The sequence below is a fragment of the Rhinichthys klamathensis genome, unplaced genomic scaffold, assembly GCF_029890125.1.
Source record: "Rhinichthys klamathensis goyatoka isolate OS25496 unplaced genomic scaffold, OSU_Roscu_1.1 h1tg000021l_1, whole genome shotgun sequence".
In the NCBI taxonomy this organism is placed as follows: Eukaryota; Metazoa; Chordata; class Actinopteri; order Cypriniformes; family Leuciscidae; genus Rhinichthys; species Rhinichthys klamathensis.
Window position 1 is genome coordinate 3,608,431 of NW_026606572.1, and position 13,546 is coordinate 3,621,976.

The window sequence follows — 13,546 nt, forward strand, 5'->3', positions numbered from 1 at the left end:
AAGGTGGGCTATTTTCACTTGGTGTAAATAGACACTCCATTTAATTCTAGTTTAAGTTTTAGTAACTTTGTGTGCTTTTGTCATTTTTATTCGTGTTTGTATTAAATATTTCGGTAACACTTTACTTGAAGGGGTGTACATAAGACTGACATGACACCTTCATAACCATGACATGACATATGTCATGAATATGAAGTAGGGTTTATGCATGTTTATGACAACTGTCATTAAGTGTCTTTCGCTCAATAATGACATTTTGAATGCAAATATGACATTGTTTAAGATGTCTTTGTTATGACACCTTGACATAAACCATAACATCATAACCTGTCAGTGTCTTTGTCATGACAACTTGACATTAAATTAAGTTAAACTGTCATGTGGTTGGTTTTGACATTGGCTGTCATAAGGCCATTATAACTGTGTCATGAATATTTTTCGTGACCTCAACTACAGTGGTACAAATTGAATTTGTCATTAAACAGTTATAATGGCTTCATGACAGCCAATGTCAAAACCAACCACCTGACAGTTTAATGTAATGTTAACCAATAAAGCTAAGTGGTTTCTTAAGTTTGATAATTAATCTGCTATGTCATGTTTATGACAGGTTGTGTTGTCTTAGTAATGTCAAGTTGTCATGACAAAGACACTGACAGGTTATGATGTATTGGTTTATGTCAAGGTGTCATAACAAAGACATCTCAAACAATGTCATATTTGCATAAAAAATGTCATAATTGAGCGAATGACACTTAATGACAGTTGTCACAAACATGCATAAAACTTCCTTCATATTCATAACATGTGTCATGTCATGATTATGAAGGTGTCATGTTAGTCTTATGCACACCCCTTCAAGTAAAGTGTTACCAATATTTCTATTGCTTTAATTTATTTTTATTTCAATTTCAGTAATTTTCCTTCTTCGACTTAAACTATCCACTTTAAATAGACAAGAGTGGCTCAGACATTCTGCGTTCTGCGTCTGCGTCTCTAGACATTCTAGAGTTTGGAGTGATATGAGGTTGAATAAATGAGGACAGACTTTTCATTTTAATTTCATCCCATGCTGGGACCAGCATCCAAAATACAACATATGCTGGAGACCAGAGCTGTACTGGACTTTTGCCAAGAGTCTTTCTAACATTTCTTTCTTTGTTTGTTTGTGCTTTCAGTTAATCCAACAAATCAAGCCTTGTTTCTATTTATGGTAGTGTTTCGATTTGGCATGTTAGCTAAAGATTGGAACTGAAAACGTTAAGAAGTAAAGGTCAGAAAGAATTGGGCTCCCAGGACTGATGTGAAGAGAAATTATTTCATGAAAAAGTGTTTTTCCTGTATTTTGAGGCACTACTAAGAGTTCTTCTTCATCCACCTGTGCTTTTTGTTGATTCATTCTCTCCTGACATTTATTTGTCAGTGTCTTTTATTCTTAAGTATTTCAATGCTGTGTGTCAGGAAGGATGCCTTGTACCTGAATAATATAATAGTCTTTTTGTCACTTTTGCTTGAAGAGAGACATGAACTATAAATAACAAATTGCATGCTTTTTTATTTACTTATTTATTTTTAGTGGTTGTGGTTTATGGAAGGATATTAAGTCAAATTTCAAAAGTTATTGCTTTTGATCTAGTCTACTCTTATCAATATTACCCACGTGGAGCAATTATTTTGATGTAATGATTTCATTTTTGAGGTAGATAATATGTTTCTGGGGATGTGGACAATTCATTTTCCACTTGTTTGAGGAACAAACGCAGAGTCGGCACCAGAGCAGATCTACTGGAGGGGCATTGGGTCAAGGGTCATCAGCGGGGGGGCACTGCCATTTAAGAAATATTTTGACGCAAAAAAACAAAACAACTTTTATTATTATTATTATTATTAATTATTATTATTTGTGAATTTCCCCACCACTTTTTGCCAGGGTCGATATATATTGTCCCCACCACTTTTAAACATCTCGCGGCACGGATGTACCAATACAAATAAATAAAACATCACCAGTTAACTAGCAGAGCATTCATTTATTAAATAAGAGGTGATCTAGCACGCTGAAATGTATTGTTTTTGAAATCAAGTGATCAAAGTGCTCGTTGACTGCGATCAGTGGTGCTGATACAGTGGTGCTGATAAAGTGTTCTCTTGTGGCTCGCGCTGCCGCGCACAGTCTTCACACGGATGCGCGTTTTAATCCGTTGCGGAGAAATCTCTATTCGTTCTGGTGAAATCACAAAGTAAAATGCACACAAACGTCACGTGTCCCTGCTTGATATACAACCACTGATAAACATAATCGGTTTTAATGAGGAAAAAAAACTATACAAGTGCGGATTAGAACCCAGAATCTCTGACACAGTTGTCTAAAGTTCTGCCACTGGACCATTGAAGCACATACAAAAAATATAATATATCTATTTCTTCAGGTGAAATTTTTTGGCACCAACACATATTAGATCTCATTAAACGACAAATTAAACACAATGTACTATTTAAATAGATTGCTGGACATCGGTATTGTATAGCCTACATCTGATTTATGATTTAGCATTGTATTAGCAACTGTGGTAGGAGGGGCATCAATGACCGCTAGGGGGGGCACGGCCCTCGAATGCCCCACCATAGCGCCGGCACTGAACAAACGTATTGCATGCTAATGTAGTATGGATTGTAGAACTGTCTCACCTCACTTCAAAATGAATATGACAGGAATGAGACAGAGAAAACATTGTTTGTTATGCCACCAAATACAAATGCCTACTGACAAGGTGATACATTGTAAAACTTTTAATTAATGTCTGATTTGGCTTTATGAGCTGGAAAAGCCTCACAACGCTTAATTTTTAAAGTGGCCTTTTCCCCAATTAATCATAAGCATCTTAAAAAGGCATCTCTTTGAAGGATCAAAATGTTCCTTTTTAAAGTATTAAATCTTATAAAAACAAAGGTTATGGCTTCCAAAGATTGTAGCTTGTTTATTGTTATGGCCTCCCCAGTGCCACAGTACGACGTTTTTAATTAATCCTTTGTGTTTTTTCATAGGTCTACACAAGATATGGGAAATGCTATACTTTCAATGGCAACAAAACAACCTCCAGGAAGACAAAGCAAGGAGGGATGGGAAACGGGCTGGAGATTATGTTGGATATCCAGCAGGATGAATATCTGCCTATCTGGAAAGAGACAAGTGAGTTATAATGCCACACAGAGATGGTTTTTGGTCCGAAAGTTGCAAAGTCATCCCATATTTTCTGCTTCTCAGAAGTGTGTCTGCACAAGCTGTTAAGATAAACATGTTTAAATTCAAGGTTTATTTGTGATGTTGTTTTTTTCCCCATTTGTATTGATAGGGGGATATGTGAGGCTTATCTTTGTGTTCCCATTCATATTGCCTGTTCTGCTCTCTTACCTCAGTGTTTTTCTTTTGTTTTTTTTGTTTTTTTTGCAGATGAAACATCTTTAGAGGCAGGAATCCGTGTTCAGATCCACAGTCAGGATGAGCCGCCCTACATCCATCAGCTGGGCTTTGGAGTCTCTCCGGGATTCCAGACCTTTGTATCCTGTCAAGAGCAAAGGGTATAACCCTTCTCTTGAATCATTCTCAAACTTTTCAGGTCAAGTACCACCTATGATGAAATCCGACCTTCCAAGTAAATTTTTTTAACAAATTGTTATGCAGCACTTGCCATTTAAAATTTCAGAAAAAAAAAAAAAAAAACGTTGTTCCTTGTTATATTGAAGTGAATAAATAAATAAAGTAAGCCAGTAAGCAAGCAATTAGTGGAGGGGGATTTCTTTATAAGTGTTAAACACACACACAAGGTTGAGAAAGTGACTAAAAGTTGAAGGGCAACATGCTTGCAAAGTTAAACCACAAATAATCCATGTATTACCAGCTCCGGATTTACTTATTTGTAACATATGCATGGATGACTTTTGGAGAAGATATTCCAATTTCGAGACCTACTTTAACTAGTGTTGGGTCCGAGTCCATCTTATCGAGTCAAAGTTGAGTTCAGGTACTTAAACAATTGAGTTTGAGCGGGAGACATTTATTAATGTCTTATCATCTTAATTTTATGTTGTTACTGTGTCCATGTCCGTGTCCATGTCAAGTTCAAGTACAAGTACAAGTCCACTCGAGTGCGTCTAAATCCGAGTTTATTTATAATTGCAGTCCAAGTCCAAGTCCAAGTACCCCAACTCTAACTGTACCTTCTGTATCTGTGTGCCATATGACCTCAGGTTTCTAAAGCAGGAGGATAATAATAATAAACAGACAATAATAATAAACTAGTCCTGACAGATGAGTAATTTTACTTGAAATGGAAGTAGCAACTGATTTTTTTTTTCTCCATATTGTAATGTACATCCAAGTGAAAGAGATTATCGAAAAATAAAATCGTACTCTTTAGTCAATCACTTCAGCTTGAGAACGCTGCTTGTATGCATACTTAATTTGCATTTGCTCATTCTCTCTCTGTTTGTCTCCCTCTCACTTTATCTTCCTTGTTCTTCTCATTTGCTCTCCCTCTCTGTGTGTAGTTGACCTACCTGCCCCAGCCTTGGGGGAACTGCCGCTCCACCAGTGAGCAGATGATCCCGGGTTACGATACCTACAGTATCAGCGCCTGCCGCCTGCGCTGCGAGACTCTTGAGGTTCTGCGTGAGTGCAACTGCAGGATGGTGCACATGCCGGGTAACGCTACACCGCCCCATTCATTTCCCACTCAACCTAATCAGCGTGCTAATGTATTCTGCTAATTGCTAAAATACTAAATGAATAAACTCTTCTCATCTAATTTGCTCCAGGCAGTGGAGCCGAAAGCTTAATGCAAGTCTCTAAATTAACTTACTGTCTAGTCACACAATACGAGGAGCTCGGGTAGTTCATTCGGGCGATTGAAGGGAAGATCTGGGACGATCGCAATCTGACACCAATGACGAACCCAGACCTGCTGATTTGTTACGTTCCACTCAAAGCATTTGCCAAACTTCCAAAAAAGCAAATACATTTATTTTCTCTTTTGAAAACCAACAACGTATGGACTGGAGGACTTTCTCTGTCCCCAGAAACCTCTTTTCTAATTAACTCCACCACACCTGAGTTGTTATCAGTGTGGCTTCTCAGAGAGCGTGTGACTGTTGGAGGCCGGGCTCTAATGGAAGCTCTGCTTCTCTGATTTTCTCCTTTAATGTTTCCAAATCAATCTCCCATAATGCAAATTGAAAAGAGAGACCAAAAGCATTAACTCAAAGGCCATTTTCTCTTAGGTCCCATGCATAACTCAGACCAGTTGCGCTTTTGATAGATTCGGGGGGCGAGTTGGACCTCCTGCGGTATTGTGTGTCGATGGGGATTGGGTTTTAAAGACCTTTAATGTGCCTTTAGGGAGGGTTTGGATCAGTTCATTTTGGGTGCAATTAGGCCTAGAATGATGGTCATGAGGGAGGCGTGGTGAAAGCAAACCCATCTAACTTAGTCACACGCTGCCTTCCATCATTTTAGGATGAATAACAAAGCAGAGCCACGCTGTCTCTTTCTCTGCCGCTCGCACTTTTTCTTCCTTGGCTGGCGGTGAAATAACAGCAATCATTTTGCTTGTGATTGATCAGAGTCATTATGTATTTTGTTTCTCAGGAGATGCCGAAATCTGTACTCCCAGCAATATCAAATGTGTGGACAAAGCACTTGGTAAGCAAGCATTTTTCATTTTTGCGAACGCCCTGGAGTGTAATATCTCTGGAGGTTGTGGGCACAAATAATTAAATCCAAGATAAACAGATGATTCTGTGCGTGGTCTGGGGTGGGAGAAACAGGATTACTCAGTCAGTCCAAGAAGGAGAGTGTTCTCCAGTGCTTTGACATCCTTTAGAGAGTATCTCTGTAGTGCATTACCCTCTGATACCCTCACGGTGTTATCGCTCGCTGTAGGTATCTTGTTCCACTGATTTTATGACACTCGTAAATGGAGCGGCTCATGAAAAGTTGATGATGAGAGATGTATCGGTACAATTATGATAGCCCTTATCTAATAAGCCAGAAATTTAATTATCTCCGCAGTCAAAAGGAAACTCAACCCCATTTAATGGGTAGTTGAACTAAATCCAGATATATCTTGAAAGAATGGACTGTACTTGCATTCACTGGCTATTCAAATATTCTGACTGAAATCTTGATAGTTTCCTTTAATAATGATTTATTTTCTCATCCTAATACAGGAACATGTCTATATGCCACACACATAACAGCACAACACAGCCTATTAACACTTAAAATGCCCACTTTCTCATAAAGCATTATTTAACATTTCTTTTAAAATTTCAACGATTCATATTAAATAACTTTAGAATATTTATTACAATAATTCATCTAAAAAGTATATTAATAATAATAATAATATCAAATTCAGGTATTCATTTTTGACTTATATGAATTATTGTTACAGTTTTCCAGTTGTATTTGTATTATTCAGTGTATCTATTAATTTATTTTTGAAACAAATTAATACTTTTATTTAGCAAGGACACATTCAATTGATCAAAAGTGATAGTAAAGACAATTATAATGTAACAAAAGTTTATATTTCAAATAAATGTTGTTTTTGAACTTTCTATTCGTCAAAGAATACTGAAAAAAGTATCACGGTTTTCACAAAAACGTTAAGCAGCACAGCGGTTTTTACAGATGATATTAATGTTTCTTGAGCAGAAAATCAACATATATAATTATTTCTGAAGGAACATGTGACTAAAGACTGGAGTGATGATGCTGAAAATTCAGCCATCACAGGAATAAATTACATTTTAAAACATATAAAATCAGAAAACACTGATAATTCATCACAAAATATTACAGATCCCAAACTTTTGAACAGTAGTTTATACTGTAGATGAAATATTATGCTTACATACAGCTTAATTTATATACATAATTTTTATACAATATATATATAATATTGCTCATTATATAGTTTCAGCTTCTAACTACTAGCTTGTGGTTAGAGTGTTTTTCAAAAGGGTCGCTTGTACTTGAACTACTTTAAATTATGAGAGGCTTGACAAATTGTGAAGTAGCTTCCTTACTGCAACATCTGCATATAATAATATAAATCAAATAGGCGGTGTCGTGGCATGTAAACTAAATTTTGTTCTAAATGGAAGGCACTAATGCTAAATACATGGTGCATTCAGTGTACACAAAATTTATGAGCATGACATTCATGATACTTCCTCTCAGGGAGGTCGAGTGTGTGTGCTCTCTTCTGGATGCCCTTCAGAAACCAAATTAAATCTGAACAACAGGTTGAGTGTGTTTCAAGCATCTTATGGATGATTATTTAGCGCTGGTGTTATCTCTCCACATTAGTTTGATGAATGAAGAATGGGTGTGCAGGTGTGGGCTAGAGCACCTGCTCTCTCTTTCTCACACACACACACACACACACACACACACACACACACACACACACACACACACACACACACACACACACACACACACACACACACACACACACACACACACACACACACACACACACACACACACACACACACACACACACACACACATCTGTCTCCTGCTCTAATCTGATATGTGTGTCCTCTTTGCAGCACTGCTTCAGAAAAGTTCAGGTGACACATGCTCCTGTGAAACTCCCTGTAATCTGACCCGTTATGGTAAAGAGCTGTCCATGGTTAAAATCCCCAGCAAGGGCTCGGCTCGCTACCTATCTAGAAAATACGACAAGTCAGAAGAATACATCAGGTTTGGCAACCTTTCCACCTTCAATATAGTTTTAAACAGATAAAGGCCTAATACTGTACTGATTCTGAATATATAATGAATGTATATAATTTACACATAACTATTTTATTGTCCTTTTGTTTTAGAGACAACTTTCTTGTTTTGGACATCTTCTTCGAAGCTCTAAATTATGAAACAATAGAACAGAAAAAAGCGTATGACGTTGCAGGATTATTAGGTGGGTCTCTTATGCTTCATTTTACCACATTATTTTCTAAACATTGTAATTTTCAGTGCATCTAAACTGAGCGTAACATCAATATAAAATGAAAATGACTATTTACTTTCTTAATGCACGTTCCTGGTCTTATTGTGAACAATTCCTTGGTTCACATTGTTCCAACAAAGAAAGATGTTTGTCTTTGCTTAATTTTGTATAATTTAATAAAATTATAATAACTTACTGTAATGCAGTATGTTGTTATGGGAAGGAGGAGGCGGGAACCGGCGAACATTCAACGACTTTTAATAACAAAATAAAACAAATACAAAATGAAAGTAAAGACGGCAGCCCCTCACGGACGACTGCTGCCACATAATAAAACAAAACATCAAATGAAATAGTCCAGGCCTGGTCCTCTCTCGTCCTTCACGATCATCGCTCCTCGTTTTATGCCTCCGCTCCTCCGTGAGAGATACGAGACCGGTGCGTCACGCAGGTGTCGCTCATTATCAATCCCGTCCTGCTCACCACACTTACACATTCTCATAAATTGCTTTTTTTGTTGTTGTTGCTTAAATCACTTCAGCCAAACAGGCTATTAGATCACTAACATTTTTTGTTTCAGCCCAGTGATATTTTAGTATTATTTACATAGTGTTTATTAATATTTTTGAATTATTTTTATATTGTATATTTTTAGTTTACATTTTAAGTTGACTTTTTAAGAATGTTATCATGTGCTTTTGCCATTTTTTTTTTTTTTTTTTTTTTTTGCTTTTTAAAATAGTTCTATTTAGCTTTCATTATATTTCAGTTCCGGTATACTCACGGCAAAGTTCTTTTTCGTTCTTCGCTTAGAGGTAAAACGAAGTTTGAAATATGTTACCAGCCATAATGCTGTTATCGAACATCTGACGCCGGCTACACTGTAAATGTGCCGCGCACTTTCCTCTCTCAATAACAAATAAACACACAACAAAACTGAGAAAACGGCAAGCATTTTTAAGAAAGGCTAAAGCATCTGATCATCGCAACATGGATATGTTTGCACAAGATCTGCAATTCGGCACTTTAGTAGAGTCACGTCACATTTACTTATATAGCACTTTATACAATAGATTGCTTAAAATCAAGCAGCGTTACCGTATTAAACATGCAAAACAGCGTCAGTGTCTCATTTCATCAGAAGTACAAATTAATTTTCTACTATAAAGCAGCTCTCCATTCAGTGTGTTCATGTTTTCACTCGAGGGGGACATCTGACCTCCAGGAATTGAACAGGAAAAAAGATTTCCACGTGAAAGAAGGTGGAGCCTCAATGGTAATACAAAGGTGTTTACCAGCCGAAGCGAACTTTTACGGAAAATTCGCTTTGGCAAGCTGTTTCGAACTCTCAAAACAAACTCCAACGAAGTTAGTTTTGGCCTGATTTTGTTCTAAATGACATCACATCAATTCGTTCTCAGATTTCGCTTAATATCGGAATATCGGGGCCTTTAAAATTAGTTTTAGTAATTTTAGCACTTGACATTAACCTTATTTATTTCAGTTAATTGCCAAGCTTACATTTCTATTTTTCATTTTAGTTGTAAAAGTGTAAGTTTATTTTATTTCAGCTTTATTTCAATGAACATTTTTTTTTTAAGTTTCAGTTAGAAATAAAGCATATTAATAAAGTTAAATGGTCTTAAAATGGCAATTCACATGACAAAAAAAAAAACGTATTTTTTATTTTTTGCTTTCAGGGGACATTGGCGGGCAGATGGGTCTTTTTATAGGAGCCAGCGTTCTTACCATTTTGGAGATTTTAGATTATGTATATGAGGTAAGCTTACATTGTCTTGGCCCTCTGCCTATTCCACAATCATTTATTTTTAACCAATAGCTCTACTCCTGCACTGTTTTTTCCCCATTGTGAGCAGTATTTCCCATAAGAGCAGATAAGACTGGACCTCTGAGCTGAGCAGCAGGAATGCTGATGCGGCAAAACTGTTTATAGCCCTCATTTGTCCTACTTTCCCTGCTGCCCTCTTCACCCTCACTCCCCCTCGCTTTCCTAGGTGATCAAACACAGGTTGGAGCGTTTGCTCAGGCCACAGAGAGATGACAAAAAGCAAACCCAGCAGCAACAACAGGCCAGCACAGTCGCCACAGTAAACCTAGAGGAAATGAAAGCTAAGGTAAGCCACATGCTAATCTCTGGAGCGCTAGTGTTAGGATGCAGCACAGATCAAATCTGTGAATAGGAACAAAGCCCGGAGGGAAATACGACATCAGCGGCAGGATATTGAGCCATGAATGGGATGCCAGGCTGTCTGCTTAGACCAGGATTGAATCAAATCTCCCTTGTTCTTTTTTGCAATCCGATCTTCTGTTCATGGAAGAGGAACACAGATGTTGGCAGAGCACATTATATTCATGAGAAATGGAGTATGCTCAAAACTAATTCAATTCAGCATGGCCAGGGCAATCGTGACCTAAGATTGTTCGATTAGTATAAAACCGACAGTTCCAACTCTAAAATCTGAATAACTTTCAAGCCGGTGTGAAATAGCTGATATATAGGTTATGCTTATACCTGTGTCCTTCAATTCTATATTAAAGGAGAACTCCGGCGCAAAATGAACCTTTGGTCTAATTACACATTGTTACCTACCGTTATCTGAGATTTGTTTTCATGATTATCGAATGTAAATAGTTTTATCTCTAAAAACAGTTTAGCTTATAAAGCTAGTATAACGCTAGTATATTGGGCATAGATCAATGACAAATAAAAATCGCTTGTTAATACCACTAACAAGGCTCAAAATAGCCCCACACTAACACGGTAGCATAATGAGGGTCCCTACCTTCAAACTGAAGCATTGAGAACTTTTTCAGTGTCCAGACAGTTTAATAAGAAGATATTTAATACATACAGTCAACTTCGCGTATACAGGCAGAAGCCATCTTTGAAATACAGCCTTTACCAGTCGATCTACGAACGCCGATCCAAGTGCGCTGGTGAGATGTGAACGAGCTATAAGTTGTGATAAGGTGAGCGCGAACAGCAGGCTTGGATCGGCGTTCGTAGATCGACTGGTAAAGGCTGTATTTCAAAGATGGCTCCTGCCTGTATACGCGAAGTTGACTGTATGTATTAAATATCTTCTTATTAAACTGTCTGGACACTGACAAAGTTCTCAATGCTTCGGTTTGAAGGTAGGGACCCTCATTATGCTACCGTGTTAGTGTGGGGCTATTTTCAGCCTTGTTAGTGGTATTAACAAGCGATTTTTATTTGTCATTGATCTATGCCCAATATACTAGCGTTATACTAGCTTTATAAGCTAAACTGTTTTTAGAGATAAAACTATTTACATTCGATAATCATGAAAACAAATCTCAGATAACGGTTGACTGGTAACAATGTGTAATTAGACCAAAGGTTCATTTTGCGCCGGAGTTCTCCTTTAATGTGTCAAGTATCAGGGTTGTCAACTTTGGTTGCCTGCTGGAGTGAGATTTTGATGTCATGGGCTGAATCAATGACACGCCACTTTTTAAGGTTTTAAGGATCCAACAATTCATTCTTATTTTTTTCTTTATACTGAAATGTGCACAAATACTTAAGCTTAATATTGTACTACAGTAGAAGCACTTTTCTATAGAGGCAACTGTCCCTACACTGTCTTCTGGTAGAGAAACCTATTAATTGACATATTTAAAAAAACATATTTATTTTAGTTCATGCTCCAGATTGTGTCAGTAGGGTGCAGTATATAGCCTAAATGTTATAGCAAATATAAACACTGTGGTATGCAATATAAACTAAATATACATTTTTAAAAATGACACACACAGCATCACACACATTCAGTCCTCTGTCTGAACACAGTAACATGTTACTGTCATTTATATTTCCTGTAAACTCTTAATCAAGATACCAAGTTATTTTTATAAAATATATTTCTTGCATAAATGTCGATGCCTGAAAATATTCCTCTTCATTGTGCTCATTTTTTTCTAATGAGCTCCATCTGTTACACATGCGTCTTTGAAGTTTAAAGGTTACTCTCTTGCTGTTATGACAAACTATTCAGCGACATATAAATATGCGCATAAAAGTAATGCAAATTATACGCTTTTATCATACAATGATTCGTTTTCTGTACTGCCAGTGATGTTAATGACAGAGATTCTTCCTGCCACAGCACACATATTCAACTACAGTAATAGACAATGAAATTATCAGCCATCAGAGTGGCCGGCCTGTGAACTTTATCCGCATTTGGAGCCCGGCAGGTGTTCATTTCATGCCCTTGTTTGGGGACACAAACACATCTCACCTGCTGGCATTTCTTCTAGCTCTGTAGCGATCACCTTGCGAAGCACGGGAAAACATTTTAGACCAGTTCAGTCTCTGTGTTAGACTGAAAAAGTTCAGTGCTGATCGAAAAATCCTATGAGCAGATTTAACAATTTATTTTGCATTGTCTTCTTATTTGGTATGAGATTTAGTTGGGCATGAGAGCATGAGAGTGTGTGACAGAGCCTGAAAGCGTGAGACTTAGCAAGTACTAACTTCCTTTATTCAAGATGCTATAATATTTTTTTTTGGAATGCCACATGAAATGTTCTTGCTATCTGTCAGATGTCACTGAAATAAAGCTCTGAGAAATCACACCTTCCTGTGGCCACCCTAGGCTCTGTCAACAACAACAACAAAAAACTTTCAGAAATTTTGCAGCCGATCAGAAATAGTCTCTTTTGCACATTCGGGATTATTATCCCCTTGACACCCTTCCTAAAATATAAACATTATATATATATATATATATATATATATATTATATTATTTACTTTTAAATGATTTTTTATGAAGACAACATGATGTTTCCTAAACATAATTGTGTTTTACAGAATGATTTATGAACAATATTTTATATAAAATATATATTTTATTAAACATGTTGAACTATAAACTGTGATTTGCAGTTAAGGTTTTCTCTCTGAAATATTACAAGCACACAAATGCACAATTTTTTTATAATACACATTCAAACCACACTCTGACATCCATACCAACACACCCACATAATTATAGTCGCATAGTTTATCAAATTGGCTCTATAATATGCATAAGCAGAAAACAGGAATAAAGTGAGTATTTACTTTATATGGCAAACCTGAAAAAATGGTACAGTCTGGTAAATAATTTCAATTTATTATTACATTTATGTAGTTGGCATTACAGGCAAAATTATCTGAAACTGAAAAACTGAAAAAGACAAAAATGTCCATAAGGTCGCACAAGGGTAAATGCTTTTATTTGTTAAGAATGCATTAAATAGATCAACAGTAACAGTAACGACATTTATAATGCTACAAAATAGTTCTATTGCTACCCCCTTGACCTTTAGAATCCTGAAAGAAAAAATGATCATGGTTTCCACAAAAAATATTCTGTTTTCATTGGTGAGGTTTTTTTATTGTGTGTGTGTGATCTAACTAATTAAAAACTTTGCTGTCTTTAATCACTGTACTTTTGCCACCATTTTATAGATGCAATAAGCCACTCAAGATCATAA

The 13,546-nt window shown here is 36.7% G+C and overlaps 1 protein-coding gene across 1 annotated transcript in view; it reads left to right on the forward strand.

Moving 5' to 3' along the window:
* asic4a (acid-sensing (proton-gated) ion channel family member 4a) overlaps positions 1–13,546 on the forward strand; it is a 105,443-nt gene that overhangs the window by 90,648 nt on the left and 1,249 nt on the right. The window contains exons 2-9 of the mRNA XM_056241807.1: positions 3,046–3,190; positions 3,452–3,579; positions 4,549–4,702; positions 5,645–5,698; positions 7,621–7,774; positions 7,900–7,991; positions 9,722–9,801; positions 10,037–10,156. Of these exons, the coding sequence (XP_056097782.1) occupies positions 3,046–3,190; positions 3,452–3,579; positions 4,549–4,702; positions 5,645–5,698; positions 7,621–7,774; positions 7,900–7,991; positions 9,722–9,801; positions 10,037–10,156 (927 nt within the window). The remainder of the gene's footprint in view (positions 1–3,045; positions 3,191–3,451; positions 3,580–4,548; positions 4,703–5,644; positions 5,699–7,620; positions 7,775–7,899; positions 7,992–9,721; positions 9,802–10,036; positions 10,157–13,546) is intronic.